Genomic DNA, 17,565 nt, shown 5'->3' with positions numbered 1-17,565 from the left:
TTTGCAAATTGCTTGCATGTTTTTTTTAGTTTCCTTTTTAACATTAAAGGAGGCTCTGAAAATGTTATGTATGAAAGACTATTCTGCTAACTACTGTACAAAATGAGCTCTGTGAATTTCATCTAATTACCGTATAACAGGCAGTGTTTATAATCCATTGGTGACAGATTTTTAAATATTTTTTTCAAGGTGGGGAGCACAGAGAAGCACAAGCTCCAATTATCTGAACGTCTAGATCAGCATCGTCTATTCAGAATCAAGCGAGGAATGGATATTATGAAGTTGGCATTTTTACTAAATAATTAATTGCAATAATAAATAGATAATTAAATGGCTTGGATACCACTTAAAATTAGGGTGGGACTTAAAAATGGCCATCATAATGAATTATAGAGCAGGCATAAATATTAACTAGTTCTTCATCCTGAAATGCTACAGGAATAAGAAATCATAAGAGCTAAGTACTGTAGCTTTGTGATTGGATTAACAGCAAATTAATACTCATACCAAACGTGTAGATATAGGCTAATGTACTGTACTATAAAATTAGTTACCTGTCTGATCAGTGACTTATAATTGTTTGCTAATTGCTGGAACTGAAACAAATTAACTGTAATCAGTTTATGTCATGTCCAATGCTCTATATAATACTGATTTATTATCTTTGGACGATATCATTTTCAGGACACAAAATGAAATGAAAATGATGTCGGTGCATCTCTAGACTGTTCTGGTCATCAAAAGGAAAAGTGTTGAATTAGCTTATTAGCTACAGTGATGGAGTCCTTGAAGATTGAAGAAGCAGAAGGTTGCCTGCATAAAAGGGATAGTATGAAGGGCAACTTTTAAGGGAACGAAAGGAATTTTCACTTTTTACCATTGAAAATGTGAGCGTTACTTTAAATAGGTCTACTGTAATGTTTATAATTGTGCACAAAATCAAATTAATAGCAGCAAAATGTTCAGGCTTTTGTTTTAGTATGAAATCCCTTAAAACTTAAAAATGTGTCATCCTGGTATGATGAATACCTAGCTAATTTTTCATATCCTTAGTCTTTTCCAGTATCTTATTTCACTCCAGTTAATTTGTCAATAGAAGCAAATATTAAGTGTATTCTGTATATTAGAGCCTCCAGCTGTGCCTTCAAATAGAAAATCCATACTTTGAAGCATTAGTGTGCTGCAACCTTGCGATTAAAACCTCACAAGAATTTTCTACACCAGTAATTTCATAAAGCCAAAGGGAATACAAACAAGAACACCTTTTAACAGACAAAATAATAAATAAATGACAAAATTAAAGTCACTGTAGTCTTCAATATACCTATGAAAAAATATTTTAAAATATTTACAAAAAGAATAAATGGATGAATAAAAGAAACATTACAGATTTGTACACCATTTAGAATGTCTTTCCTAAAGGAGGTGTGTGGACAACCTTTGGTTTTTGAAGTGGCATTTAAAAGCAATTTAATTTTGAAAGCAAAGTTGCAAGGCACTACTGTGTTTGGGTTTGTTCTGTTTTGTGCTTGGTAATCTGTTGTTGACATGTTGTCTGTATGTCAAAGCTGTCTGTTTTAAAACAGCAGGGCTCTCAATAAAAGTAAACTACAGCACATCCCAGAATACTTCCAAACTCAAAACTTGGATAAAGTGTTTCTTAACCACAAAAGGAAGATAATTTAACTAACCAATCTTGAACCTGTTTCTTATCAGGATATTCACAGTCGTAAAATCTTGGCTCTTTGCTGCAATATTCTTTCTCTGAACTGTTTCTACACAGAGCTATACAGAAGAATGTTGCCCTGCAGACTACATTTCAAAGTATAAAATGCTTCACACGGACTACTCAGAAATCAAGAGCATGTACGCTAGGAGGCTTAATTGAATTAACGGGTGATATATGTCTCCAAGCACTTCTGTGGTAATGTACCACCCATAACAATGAAGGTAAATCTATATTCCCAAAGGACAGAGAGAGAGAAATACAAGTTCAGAGAGAGCACCTGAAAATACAGTTTCCCGAAAATGTGTTTTTTAAACAGAATATTTTTAAAAAGATCAGATTGAAAGGATCTTTAATACACATGCGTGAAAACAAGTATTCTGGGCAGGCATCCCCTTGATAAACTGCAAAGAATGGAAGATTCTCTTATGCTGCACATGGAGATTGGCCAATATGAAGGCAAGGGTAAAATAGAAACAGATATCTACAGTATACAAGCAAATGATTGTTTTGGGGGGCATACCGCTTTGGGCTGGAGCAGTGTTTGTCATGTCGCTAATTCAGATTCCGAAGGAAAATATTCCCCTCTGTTTTCTCCTCTTGCAGGTCATAAACAAAAGTCACAGCATAGAATCAAATATCATCCACTGGTGTAAATCCAAACTGCTGCCGAAATTCGTCAGTTGCACAAAAATGATGACTTGACTGTAGGTTTACAAATGTAGTAGAGCAGTCCCATTTGGGGGATTTATTTGATATTTTTACAGGGGGAAAACGAGGAAGCCAGAGAAAGTGGAGTACTGCCATCCTCCCACCAGGTTCCCTTTCTCCAGTTTCAGATAGACTTTGTCTTCCTTGTCCAGGTATAGCAGCACTCCATTTGTGGCTGCCTCGCGGGTGACATCTTTATCGCCGGCGAAGGCTGAGATCACCGGCCGGCCATTCAGCATCAGGTTTACCTAGACAGCAGAAAAGACAACAAGGAGAAAGGTGGCAAAGGATTTTGGTGTTTGGCTAGTAGTAGAGATCTCTATTGTATGTACTCTTCAAAGATAAACATGCAATTAATTTAAGAGGTCTTCAACAAACAAACCTATTATTAGAAAATGGGGCTGCTTTTATAGAATGTGCTGCTAGAATCTTTGTCAGATACCTCTGAGCACGTAACTCACAAGGCCCAGAAAAGTACCCAACATACCGTACCAGCTATGTTAAAACTCCAGCCTTATCCGTGACATTAGCATTTAATCTTATATTAATCTAATGTCTAAATTAAATGTTTTATGCAGATAAGCCTCATTTTAACAGAAAAAAATGTATGCCTGTAGTTCTAAACAGCACTGATTACTAAGATAGTAGGGATCATTATGCAGTGGTAGATGTGACTTTGATGTTTAAAAGGCCACCACAAATATACTTCAGTAGCAGTGCATCTCAGGTACAATCCATTCTTCTTCAAAGATGGATGGGTTTACCTGCATGAAACGTCCAATACTCAACAGTTACAATATTATGAATTTGCAGTACTTCTTCTTTATTCTCAGCAAGCAGGCTATTCAAAGTTTTAAATCAGTCTGCATACTGTCATCTCACTTTCTTTTAAAACGACAACTTACAGTACCTTCAATGCAGTAAAAACCACCACCTGCCTAACCAAACTCTTTGCAAATGACATAAAATATTTACAATTCTGTGTGTCATACTGGTGTCTTGATCTTTAGGGTGTCAAGCTCATCTCAAATCCTAATTATCCTTGCTTTCAATTACAGTTCAAGGCAGATTTGGCCACATTGGGCACACGTATTTTTAGAAAGTGGCCAGATCAGGCCTGCTCAACCTACAGCTCTTCTAATCATCGCTTCTGATCAGTTGTATAATTTAGTTACAACCAACGTTTTAATCATTTAAATAACAATTAGTCAGTGTAACTGAGTATCTTAAAGCTATATTATATATGGTCTTCTAATTTATATATTCGAGTTAATTAATTTGTTGTAATCCTGTTAATCTCACTGTATAATTGTCTGTTTATACTGCAGTTTTTGAGCATTTTGTTCTTTACGTATTCATTCAGAAATGCAATAAAATCATAATAGTGCAGTCTTCAGTCCTCATTTATGGGAACTAGGGTTATCGGAGATCATCATTTGATCAAACTGATTAAAATATTTTTTGCAGAACTCAACAGAAGTTCCTAAAATACTTTTTTAGTATTTTTTAGTATACTCGCGCTTTTCCTGTGACATTTAGGCTGATGTTATAAATTTGTGGACATTACTGTATATCAAACTGTAAATAGAAAAGCTAACAGGTAAGATGCAAAGCAACTACAGTATTTTCCAGTATGGCATTGTGTTGTAGATAGATTAGATTCAATCTCACTCTGTAATCTGTTTCATGAAATGTTATATGAGCTACAGTACATCTTGACTTTTGTTGGTTTTGGGAATCCTAAACTGATCTGCAATGATCACCAAGGTTTGATATGATTGACCACTTCTTTAGTTTTGTCAAATATGTATTATTAAGTACAGATATTTTATTACTGAATGCATCATATTGTTTCAAGTATTAATGATTCACTTTTTGTAGGACACACACAACTAAAAATACCGAAAGATCCTCTTTAGTTAGGTAGTGAACAGTACATTGGAGAGGCATTAAATGATTACAAAATATTTATCTGAAAAGATGATTAAACACAATCTAATCATACTTGAAACAGAGTCAAGTATTTTTTACCTAACATGTACAAGCATAAAAATGAATCAATCATTCATTTTTATTGTTAGTTCTCTATATTTAGGATATTAAACATATTTGAAATTTCAGGCCATATATTACTATTCACACAAATCAAAGACATAAGATTGCCTATTGCTATAATGAACCTAGAGTAGAGTCAGTTTTTCTGATTAAACAGATTGAGCAATAAATCAGCTCTGAAAATTATTTCTTTAAGAGAACATGAAAAGTATTTTAAAATGTCCACCTTCGCGTTCCCACAAGAATACATTAATTTAAATGCATGTAAACAGTGAATAGAGAAAATTGGCAGCCACCCTTCTTAAGACAAGACTGGGAAACTTCAGCAAGCTGACCATCTGGCTCTATAATAACAAGGAAGATCTGAGACAGGATGGGGTTTGAAAAGTGAGAGACATTCATGAATCAATTAAGTGTCCCACTTTTGCTAAACATTATGTAATTACCATGTACAGCAAAAAAACAATAATGATCGGCTGTCCACTCTGTTGTGTCACGAACCAAGTGAAAACCTGACCAGGGATGCTGACTTGACCCAAAGGAGATGGTGCAAATTAGGAAAATAATTTAAAGAAGATAAATTAAATCTACAGTATAAGACGTGCAAAACTAAAATTAATACACTTCCATTTCACAATCTGTGGTAATGATATGTTAATTCCTTTAAAGAGTCATGGTGTGAGAATGTTCCAACACATTGCACATCCCATGACTCCTGAGAACTGTACACTAGAAGCAAACCAGAAATTTTGCTCAGTTTGTTATACTTTACTAAAGATGAATTGATGTATGTATTATAACAAGAAATAGGGCTGTATGTATTGCAGGCCACTGGTCTACGTACTGCAAAATACTATAGCAGACCTGAGCAATGTATCAATTCAGGCAGCCTCAAGGGTATACAGGCAGGTGTTTGCAGATAAGATAATGCTACCAACAAGAAGTGCCATTCAGACCACAGGAGTCTACTAAACAAAGAGAAGATTGCAGGTTTCACAGTAGGTACTGTAATATGATTAATTTCATGGCAATGGACAAAGGTAACATGTTTACCTTCATGATACTTTGTCCAATTTTAGAGAAACTTGAAGGATCAAACATCTCTTTCCACTCTCTTATTTCACTAGTTTGCTTTTACTGTGTAAATAATGTACTAACATAATTTTAAAAACTATCCTGCTATAGAATAATGCAAAATTACTAACTGCAGCTCAAGTGTGAGCCAGCTACATGCCTGGAACATGAAGGGCAGGGCCAGCTGCAGGCAGCCTGACCAGAACTGAGAGCGCCCGATTGCCATGATTAACAAAATCTAGAAGTACATAATGTCTGCTTAAACAACAAACAAAGGAACCCAAGAATATTCTTACAGTTTATCACATATCCAGGCTAGCAGCCTTGGCTTTACACCATATATGGCATGGAATTGTACTGGAACTGTTCTGGGTGGGTTTTCTGTTTGTGATTTTGTACAAAAAGCATCCTTTTGTATCAAAAAGTTGAGTCAGTGCTTCATCGGCTTTGGCTCCCGTATGCATATGTAATAAAGGTAATGCCTGCTTCATACAGACCCAGATTGTGTCTCCCTTGTTGGACACATTCAGTTAGCTAATGGGGACAGACCTAACCTAGCCTGCATGTCTCTGGGAGGTGGGAGGAAACCTCAGTGCTCAGCAAAACCAACCCACATGAGCAAAGGGAATATTTACAAACTCAACATACTGTAGGGGGTGCCCCGGCCCAGAACTGAACCCAGGACACGAGAACTGGGAGAATGCAGCACTAACTGCAAACTCACCATGACTTCCATTGTCCATATACTATAAATCCCAGGGTCTTTGACATTGAATAAAATATAAAATACATCTGAGAAAATGTACGTAAAATATTATGCATCTTAAATACTTTATATACTGTTTAATCGAATATATTTTCTGGTACGTGAATACACATACACAACACTCTTCATATATTATTTTTAAAACAACATTTGTTTTTGAATAGAAAATGTGTTTAGATAATGTGCAAAGAATACAATCATAAATATATATAAATGAATATATTCTTCATACACTATATTATGTTTATGACTTGTCTTTACACTCACACATAAGACTATAAAAACAAGTCATAAACACCGTCTTGCTATTAAAGCAGAATCTGCACCACAGTAAGATTTTTTTGTTTTGGAATATTTCAGCATGGAAAAATATGTCTTGTTGTCTGCTGCTGCACTACACAGTACACAGTACACAGTATGTTTGACAACACTTCACAGAAACAATGTATTTGGAAAATACAGGGAACTAAACAGTGTAAATATGAGTATATTGATTTACAACATAAATATTGGTAACAATGTTTAAGAAAGGTAAATTGATAAATACAAGTTCAGTACAATCAAAGGGAGCATTGCTCAAGTATTCCTTAGTCTGATTTATAGCAGAATACAGGAACTTAGAAAACGACCTTTGGATCATTAACATTACAAAATACATTCAGAAACACAGAACCTACCTGGATGGTCTGACTCTGGTACACTTTGATCACATGAAAGTTAAAACTGTAGATCCCTTTTCGGGGCGACACGAAAACAGATTCCAGGGTGAAATAATTGCCCACATTCACAAGGATCTGCAAAGCAAAAAGATGGTATTAGAGCCAGAGTCACCACGATCCTGCCAACAAGAGAAAACACAGCAACAGGGTACAGTGGGTGTGAAGAATGAAAAACACTGTACAGTATACTAGTACACAACCATTCAAGAAGAAAATACAGATTATTTGTAGTAGAAAGGATAGTGTTTCATACGGGGGTAGCTAAACATAGACCAAATTAACCTGGAAATGCTAACATTCTTTTTTTCTATCTACAGCTTTGTTTTCATTTTTCTTAAATTTTTGTTGATGCCAAACCCTTAGTTGTACCACAGGCTATCTATAAATAGAGTCAGGAAAATATATTATGGGTATTTGAGGAGTTTTCAATTGGTATTTTGTGCTGGGAATAATGGAGGTTCTTATTTCAAGGAGAATTCATATACAGTACAGTATGTGAACAAACTATTTTTTGTGATTTCTACAGTGTCTGTATGCCAGGGCAGGTTATAGAAAGGAAAATACGTTAAAGACATTAAAACTGTTGAATAATTATAAGAGTTTAAACTGGTCTTACAGTAGGCGTGAAGCTCCCAGACAGTAATGCTTTTTTATTTATTTGTTAAGGGAATGTGCTAAGATTGTTCTAGCAGTGTAAACCCCACAAATGACACATTTGATGGCCCCGGTGCTGGGAAGAATGACATTCTTCTGACATGACTTCTCAGCAAGTTGTGAATCTTTTCATTTATGTTTATTCTGTTTAAATTAAGGCTTTAGAATGTTAATTTCAGCGCAAGTGCGTCTTAGAATGCCAAATAATACAAGGAATAAAATCAATAATAGAAAAGAATGTAATAATGTACATATGCAACTGGTAAGTACTGATTTATCTGATTTTAAACTCATTTGTAACATAACACATCATTTTCTTTTCTGTGGTTCAGAAGCCGAGATGTGCTGTTCCTCTTCCAGTTCCAAAATTTGAATTCGTGTTTGAAATTGTTTAAAGGTCCTTGTATTATTGAAATGATGAGCTACTGACTAAAACCTGCACCTGCAAGATTCTACATCAACAACAAAAGAACTAAACTGAGGTCGGTTATAATCAGTCACCCTACCAAATAAATACTGAAACACCCTACCAAATAAAATGTTGGGCCTTGCAACAAGTAGCAAAAAGTGCTTGAGCGGGGAGTAACGAAAACCACAATGTTATAAAAATACTGCATTCCAATCCTATCTGCCAGCAGCCATATCACTCTGCAACTCACAACTGGCAGCCCACTGAAGCTCAGCAGGTGTGAGCCTGGTCAGTACCTGGATGAGAGACCTCCTGGGAAAAACTAAGTTGCTGCTGGAAGAGCTGTTAGTGAGGCCAGCAGAGGGAGCTCACCCTGTGGTCCACGTGGGTCTAATGCCCCAGTGGCGTCCTGGCAAAATTTCCCATTGGCCCTTACCAATCATGGCCTCCTAATAATCCCCATCTATGAATTGGCTTCATTACTCTGCTCTACTCGCCACTGATAGCTGATGTGTGGTGAGCATTCTGGCGCATTATGGCTGCCATCGCATCATCCAGGTTGATGCTGCACATTGGTGGTGGTGGAGGGGAGTCCCCATCACCTGTAAAGTGCTTTGAGTGGAGTGTCCAGAAAGCAAGTATTATTATCATCTCTATCTTCTAGCTGCATTGCACTAAGCTGAGGTGGTAAATGAGGGTTCGCAAGGGATCAGCCAGTTTTCAGTCTTTGCATTGTCAAAACCCCAGAAGTTAATAGAGATCTGGCTCAGGCACCTCAAGCCTGCTTCCTGTTGTCTACTATTGAGAGAGCTTGTACATTTGTCTGGGGAGTTCTACTTTTTAAGCCAGTGAGTATAAATTAGATCGCACCAGATCTTGGAAGCTGAGCAAGTCCAGGCCTGACCTGTACTGGGATGCAAGACTGATTGTCACTGCAATTGATGATTGTGGACCAATAGTTGGAGCTCTTTCCTTAAGATTAGAATGTGAACATCCATACCCCAATATGGGGACCAGATGTTGTGGTAGTACTGTAGGTGCTGTTATTAAGATGAGATGCTTAACTAAGGTTATGGCTACTTTGTCATGAAAGATTTCAGTGTGAGGGCAGGGGTGATAATCTTAGTATCCTGGCTAAATTTCACTTTGGGTTTGTACAATCTCACCTTTTTAAAGCCCCCTTAGGTTAATTAAAGTAAATTCTCATATCTTTCCTGGATCGGCTGTATAACGGGCCTGCTGGCGCATGATACCTACAGGGTGCTTCCAAAGACTCTATCACAGCATCATCTCTGGAACATTATCTGTCTCCATTACATGCTCCAATCCATGCTACACACTTACATTTGTCAATTTAAATAATAAATGTTTCCTAGGTATTAATGGGAAATTGGCTTCATCTGAATTGCAGATTAAAAAGTCAATCCCTGACAAGAATGACATTTTCTCATACTTGGCAATTGAAATTGAATATACAGTACAGTACCCCTTATCAGAATGGGTAACCTTACTCTTTAGTAACTTACACCTCTGCCTCCAATCTGCTGTGACATCATTATTCACTTTTAACAGTACGTTCAGAATATCAATCCTTACAGATAGCTCTCATGGAATAGATCCCTCTGGGAAATAATTAGCTGTTTTTTTATCCTGTTGTCAGTGGCAAGCTGATTTCTCTTGGTATGTAGAGTTTTGTGCAATGCAGTTTTCTTTTGAAAGAAGCCAATAGACAACATGAGTAATAACTGGAATTAGATTTCCCTGGTGATACCAGACCTCATCTTTTTCTTTCTAAATCTCGCTTCTTTGATCAATCATTCCTTTGCACCCCATTTGATCACTCTTTTGTATTTTTCTTCTTTCTTAAAAGCTGATTTTAATTGTGACTTTGGAGTGAAAGGAGTTTTAAACCCATTGCTACGATTTTAGATTAGGCAAGGCCGTTTAGATCAGATTTGGTGCTACAGCTGATGACTGGCATCTTGGTTTTGACACAAAACACTTTCCTATTTAATTTTGAAAGTGCCCGTCTGGCAGTGCACTGCATGCACTCATCTGAGGACATTCAGAGGCACAATGAATTAAACATGCTGACCTAAATTTAGCAACAAGTGCGCAGCATTACTGAATGCAAATGCTCTTCATTTAAACCAAACTGGATTTTTGTTTGCCTATCTTAACAAAAAAAATGGTTAAATTTCTAACGCAATCATGTTAGAAAAAAGTTGTTTCTTCCTATTTAGTTAAGCATCCCAGTTTTGAATTCTCAGTTATGCAGCATTTTGTAAAAATAATCATGTTTATTCAGAAGCTTCAGAAGGTTAAAGCAAAAGAACCATTATTTGCATTAGGGCATACTGTATATCAATGTGTAACATAACCTGAAAAAATAGTCAAATGAACAGATGAACCAAATAAGGGACCAGGAAATGTGAGAAATGAAATTGGTTTTCTGTATGTTTTAAACTTACATTTTTATGACTAATGCACCAAGTTTTTTTTAGCTATTTCAAAGACTCCATCACCAAAACCTACATAAAATAAGTATTTAATGGTATAATATACAGTACATGTTCTACAAGTTTATTTTCTATAACAGATTATTTTTCCTTATTAGTATACATGACATACTGTAGTATAATAAAATCCAGTAAAAACAATAGTGCAAAAATAATAATTGATGCACTATTAAGATCGAGGAATCTTATTGTCAATATTTAATCGGCTAACTGCGGTTTACTCTGCAATACAATCATGACATGTCAGTGTCTGTTGTCTGTCACTGCGCTAACGCAGGTCTCCTTTCATATACAGTACAGTACTTGCCGTTCTACCGTTTTAATAGACAAATAAGAATTAAAATGACTAGTTAAAAAATTATCTTGAATTTAACATTCATTTTCAGTGAGAAACAATAAAATATAATTTGTATAGGCTTGTAACTGGTATAATGAAATCCTTTTTTTTTTCTTATTTTGAGCTAATATGGGTAGGATTTGTTTTTTTAATGGTAGAGTGTGCGGCGAGTGAAATGGCTTACAAATGGCTTATGTGCAGTACATCCATGAAGGTAAACCCAAAGATATTATACTCGGTTATTAACCGTACATTATGTAACGCTAAACTAACCATCAGCTACTGTATATTACAAAATCAAGTTTACAATATATACCTGTACGTATTATGGAATGATATAAAATGCTGATGGCTTTGGGGCATTCAAAGTTGCTTAAACAGATTTTACACTCACTTTTTCTTTAAAGTATGCAGATACAGGTACATTAAGTATTAAAAAGGATTCTGTGACAGGTTAGGTTGTTTGTGATACAGTATTGGGGTGATACAGTCGAAACGCATTGGGGTTTCTTAACTGTTACGCTGAGCGCCAGGTTTGGGTGCTTGACTTAATGCGCCAAGGGAACACAGCGAGCGTGGCAGTCAAAAAATGCCCAGAGGAGCGCTACCGTGCCCAAGGTACTGTTTGCATAACGCAGTTAAGCATCGCAGACGTGCATAATTGAAAGGAAACATTACCACCACAAACTGCGGTTATTAGAAAGTCATGCATGGACCCGTAAAGTAGCAATATTCTGAATGTGAATTGAGACAACAGCATTACGAGAATCTAACACACTGAACCTTCATTTTTGTCCCCGTTCTTGCTCTCTATCAATGTACGAAATCACCACTTCTTAAAGCCATCAATAGGTTCAACAGCCCTTTCTATATCGAACAGAGTCCATACTACATCATATCATTAACGAAACCTTTTCATAACTTTAATAGTACAGAATACGTCAATTCGCACTGTGCATACTGTAACTGGTTTTGAAGAGGCTTACTGTACGTCTAAGTTTTAAAACAACACCTTTAGCTCACACAAAGTTAGTCTATAGTGAAAAGAAACTGAATAGGAATAAAGACTGGGCTGTAGTTTAGGTAATGAATCTGGTAATTACAAAGGGCCTAGATCGCACCTCGCCTGTATACATACTGTATGAAGTATTTTTTTTCTTTAATAACGCATACGGAATATACAGATTTCGAACATTAGCAGGTATACATTCTATACATGTACAAAAAAGCTAAAGAAAATAAGTTATATAATTCTGACTACTGGAAAATGCCAAATGTAACGAGCGCATCGTTACATATTTCCATATCGACAGAAAAAAAGAACACTGACATGTACTGTATAACTGAAACATAAACGTAAACAAACTGAAGTTATTAGAAACGAACAGACAAGCACAACTCATCACTATCTTAACATTAGTCGATTGCTTTTGCTTTTCACGATTTCTGTTTCTGTGCGTAAAAAAAGACATTTTCCATGGGTAACATTAATGAGCATTACGTTAATGTGACGCAAAATGAGTGCATCAATTAATTTAACACAAGCACGCAAAGCTGCAAGTACTGTAATTATACATTTATTGGACATAACATTGAGAGACTGCATTCTCTGGTTTGCTTATCATCAGAAACGTACTCTACAGTATGTCTACTAGCGGATAAAGGAGTGTCGGTGAGACAGGTGAGACCAAAAACATGCACAGAAGTTAATCTTTCATCTCTGCTTTGTTTTTGATGTAGTCCCTATTTCGGCTCGCTTCGTTTTCCCGCTCCATTTAGGCTCCATGTTCTACATGGTCCATAAAACGCGCACTGACATTTATTTAGTCCTGCGGGGATGTGCTATCTGATGGAATCCCTCGAAATGCAAGTCATTTATATCAGAGCGTGACGATGTTCTACAAACTTCGCCTGCTCTCACCAACATTTATTCCAGCAATCAATATACTGTAGATACAAAACGATGATCTATTTATCATCACACTGCGGTCTAATCTATTCAACAGTTGCGCGTTTTCCACGAAATAATTCCAGCTACCTGGAAAGTCTTATTTATTAGCCAGAGATGAATAAAAATTAGTATCATTTCAGTTATGTATATCCGTATGATACACAAACTACGGATAATTTGTTCAGTCAAAATAGTACAAAGTGCGCACGGGTTCTCCATTAATAAAGAAAAAAATAGCCAGTGTTGTTTGGTCCAAAGCATGACAATACAATACATCTACAGTATGTTCTGATATTCTAAAGATAGTGGAGCCTAATGGTTAAAAAAAGCCCCAAGAGATTTAACTTTTTTCTCCCAGACAACTTCAGGGATCAGGTTTAAAAATGAAAACAAGGGAAACTGTCTATTGCCTCATGCAGGCAGTCCCATTAATTCCCTTCAGACTTCCAATGTGCCTTACCTGATCGAAGTAGATAATTCTAGTTTTATTGCTCATTTCTGAGGGTTCGTGGTTGGTGCTTCTCACCGCTGAAAATGCCACCTTGGAGTTCGCTGCGCGCACCGAGATCCCGAGCGGGGATGAGGAGCCCTTGGAATCTGTAGCCGGATTAGAGTCACAAACCACAAGGCACTTGCCCTCCAGGACGATGGGCTCCGTGTCATTCTGAGCCACGACAAGCTCGATGTACAGAGAAAACCCGATTAGAAGAACCACGACCGTGAACATAGCCTTGCTCAGTAGCATTATCAAAACCATTGTAAGCGATCCCCGCTACTGGTTTCCAAGTCTTGTTCCTTTTGTTTTTCCGGTACTCCAGCTGAAAGCCACTAGTCCCGTTTCTTATTAGATTTGATGCTAGAAAAATGAAGGGAGCCAAATTAGCAATCTCTTTGCGACATCGAGAATCTCAAAGGTGAATTATTGATGCTCTAGATCGAGAAATAACAAAACATTTGACGTTGCCATGATTTCCCCACGTCTCTACCTCCCTTTTCTTTCCAGATCAGATTATTTCGACCGTGCCTGTTCCAGCCTGGGTGTAATCTGGATGTAATGCGATATTGACTGCAGGGGTTACAGACTGGTAGCTCTTTTCCAGTCTGCCAGGCAGAGAGCTACACTGTGTCTGATTTCATTGCCGGGACTTCTGCACATTGAGATTCGCTAGCTGCTATTCCCCGTGGTGTCATGTCACGAAGCCGTTCAATTTACCTGAACTCATATTAATGAACCCATTCTTTAATTCATTTAAAACTCTGTATCAAGAGGTGCCAATTGCACCCCTCTCGTCTCTGGTTAGTTCTTAATCGCCGTTTCCTTCACACAAGCGCAAATGCACTGATTGAACACCATTTAATAATCTTCAATATCCCATTGTGTAAAATTAGTCTCTTGAGAAATATCGGATTAGAATATATTTTCTATGTACTGTAAAACAACGCGAAGAGAACTCCAGGATCGACGGCGTATCGAATAAAATAAATCTTTGCGCTCCGATCACACACTGTAACTGCTTTACTAGGCATCGCTATAGGTTCTGATTCTGCTTAATGTTATAAGGCTTTTGTAAGCAAGTTGCGTGCCAGCTTCGATCAATCAAACACATTACTGTATGTAAAGTGATGCTACGGCCCTGTTGCACATTGATGTTTAATAGCAATAGCTGGCGCGATACAAAACTTCTGGCTATCTTTTTTTTGTCACGTAAACCTTTGTGAAGTACTGTATGAGTACAATCCTGAAGCAGAGAGGGGAGATTGCACTGACTATTGGATTCATGATTTCTCAGAGGAATTTACACCAGACCATTTCTCTTTATTTGCCCTTTAACCTATAATATCACTGAAAACAATCCCTATAGTCCAGGCCCGTGGTCTATAATTATAACAGATACAAGACTGGAACCAATATGTATAACTGGATTAATTTAAGTGAAAATAAAACCATTGTGGATTAATATCTATACCTTCTAATCAAATACTCAGTGTTTATCGTTTAACACTGGAAATGACTCTGGAGTCAAAGGACTGAACTTTCTAATGTTAAATAAACATCATTCATTTCTAGGAACGTTTGCCTGGAGCACAATTTGTGCGTGCAGAGGGAAGTAACGATGTTATTTTGAACATTTTTAATTCATGAAAAATCGCGATAAAATGGTAATTATTTCCTTTTGCAAGTTGTAATAAAAGCAGAGCTGTACACTGAAGAGAAGTGCTGAATATTAGACTCAGACCTAAAAAGATATTAGAACGATGATCAATCTGAACACGGGAAGAATCACAGGTCATTTTCACGGAGAGTGAAAAGCGAAGACTAACAACGTCTGGACTGGGGGTTCTTGGGTGTGTACAGGAGAGGGAGAAAGAGCAGAGACATACAGTAAGAGAAAGATTGGGGTGGAGCAAATGGAAAAGAGGAGAGGTCAGTTAACTGTCCTGGGAGCGCCATGCGTAAAAGGAGGACGTCTAATTGGAGATGCGGGGAGGTGTGAAAGGGTGCGACATGAAAATAAACGGGGAGCTCAGAAAGAGATTATTCGACCTGGGTTCATGTGGGGAAAAGCATGAACCCAGTTTAACAATGTGTTGGCTTGTAAGATGTGTCAAGCATACTGTAGGTATCAAGGTTGAATCAATGTGAAGCGACATGGAGAGGTCAGTGTGAACGTTATCACGAATTAAGGTGGTGGTAGGTCGAGGGTAATATGCTGTGTAGACCGTATTGGCTGCAGAGATCAGTGATCCTTACTACTCTGACACGTTCCCTGGAATTGCAAGCAAGTGGACACTTTAAGGGGTTTATATGGGATTAACAAGAAAACCATGTCCAACACACTGAACATAGTCATAGGCAGAATAAGAAAAAGTTCAGCAATAATAGGGGAATACACCAACATATTTCCCCCTTTAAGAGATGATTTACAGTTCACTTGTATATGTTCTATTATTACTATGAATCATATTGTATACATGCGGTTTATTATATATGCAAATGCAAAATAATAACCACAACATTGTCTATACAATCTACAGTAACTTTTTAATGTCAATGATAGCCCTTCTTACAATTTGATTACTAAAACTTTATCATTAAAAATATAATAATATCTCAAATTAATATATTAATAAGCATGTCTTACCATTGAGTGTGATGCTAGCCCTGGCTTTCCCTTGCTGAGTTCTCCAATATCAGGCTCTTAACTTGACATTTGAGGCAACTGGCAAGTTTTCAGTTGTCGGGCTGTAGGAGGCACAAAGAATAGACTTAATGTGTGAAAATACCTGTTCACAGAGGTACAGTATGTTCATCTAAATGCTGAGAGCAGTGAATATGCCACTTTCTTCAAAAGGTCAAATTTCACTGGCAGGGATTTCTAACAGGCAATGATAGAGATGCTGTGATCACTTTCAGTAGCCTACAGTGTGTTTCACAGATTCCAGAACTTCAGTTGAATTCCAGTTCCAATTCAATTAGATCCATTTAAAATCCTCAACACCCATCCACAGAAACACTAAATAATCCATGTCTCTCATTTCAGAGCTGTCTGGTTTAATCAGAAAAGAAAATATTCTGCCCAAATATTGGAGATTATGTAACCTGACAGAAAATGCCGATGCCAGTTCTTGCATGTACAGTGCAATTCAAACTCAGCAACATGGTTTGTGCAATTTTCTTTAATTTCTTTAAGATGTTGGAAACAGCAGAAAGTTGAGATGTCAATGTCCCGAGCAACAAAAAGGCAAGTTTTGCAAGAAATGCCTTCCACGTTTCGAGAAGACACAACAGCTTGGTCTAGACCCTGCGGATGGAGGTTCCATTTATTCATATGTGTGGTGACATCAGCGAGAAACATTAGTTTCATTGTGCAGTTTGGGGTAGTTTTGACCTTTTTCAGACAACAAGATCTACAGTAGATTGCATTAATACAATTCACAAAGCATGTGAAAACCTTCCCACAGCTTAGCCAATGAACATTTCAGTGAAGCAGAATGTCCTTGCATACACTGTGCTACGCCACGCCCACGGAGGACTCATCATTCCACCTCACATTCCAGTACTGTTCCTAATTAGTCAGTTAACCTCAGCCTATTTAAGGCTGCTTCACACACATCTGCCTGCTCAGAATTGGGTTTATTCTGTGACTCAATATTTGGATATTGGCTTCCTGACCCTGGTTTCGGTTTTGGCTTTCTACTGTTTGTTCTGGTTTTGACTTTCAGTTTCCTCACAGCTCCACTTCTACTTTGGTACTTCTGCCCTGGTCCGACTACCTACGGCTTACAGACCTCAGCTTGCTCACTCGACAACATCTCTGGACGTTATGCATAGGGTCCACACTACTTTTCCGAAACGCACTGTCCATTTCCTGAAGCAGAGTTTGATACCACCTGTGCCTCAAGGCAGATTTAACAACAAGAAATTCAAGATTTTCACCCCTGTAGGCATTACATTATTAAGATAGTAATTCAAAATCTTGATGCAAAATTATTTGTAGATGGGAAAAATACAATGAAAGTTCACTATTGGGATGGCCAATGTCATGCACAATGATCTTTACAAATCCCTCCTGTTTTCTGAACATAGCAGGGACACCGTCAGTCATTACAGAAAATATTTTAAGTCAATTCCTCTTTCCTCAG

General features: G+C 37.3%; 1 protein-coding gene across 1 annotated transcript; it reads right to left on the bottom strand.

Annotated features, from left to right (window-relative positions):
- Positions 1 to 935: 935 nt before the first annotated feature.
- On the bottom strand, positions 936 to 14,498 carry cbln4 (cerebellin 4 precursor). Its single transcript, XM_006639425.3, has 3 exons — positions 13,382 to 14,498; positions 7,010 to 7,126; positions 936 to 2,685 (listed from the first exon to the last, which is right to left on the bottom strand). The coding sequence occupies exons 1-3, from the start codon at positions 13,676 to 13,678 to the stop codon at positions 2,488 to 2,490; spliced, it is 612 nt and encodes a 203-aa protein (XP_006639488.2). The 5' UTR covers positions 13,679 to 14,498; the 3' UTR covers positions 936 to 2,487.
- Between the last annotated feature and the right edge of the window lie 3,067 nt (positions 14,499 to 17,565).

The sequence above is a fragment of the Lepisosteus oculatus genome, chromosome 16 (assembly GCF_040954835.1).
Source record: "Lepisosteus oculatus isolate fLepOcu1 chromosome 16, fLepOcu1.hap2, whole genome shotgun sequence".
Classification (NCBI taxonomy): domain Eukaryota; kingdom Metazoa; phylum Chordata; class Actinopteri; order Semionotiformes; family Lepisosteidae; genus Lepisosteus; species Lepisosteus oculatus.
This window is presented reverse-complemented; position numbering and strand designations above follow the sequence as displayed.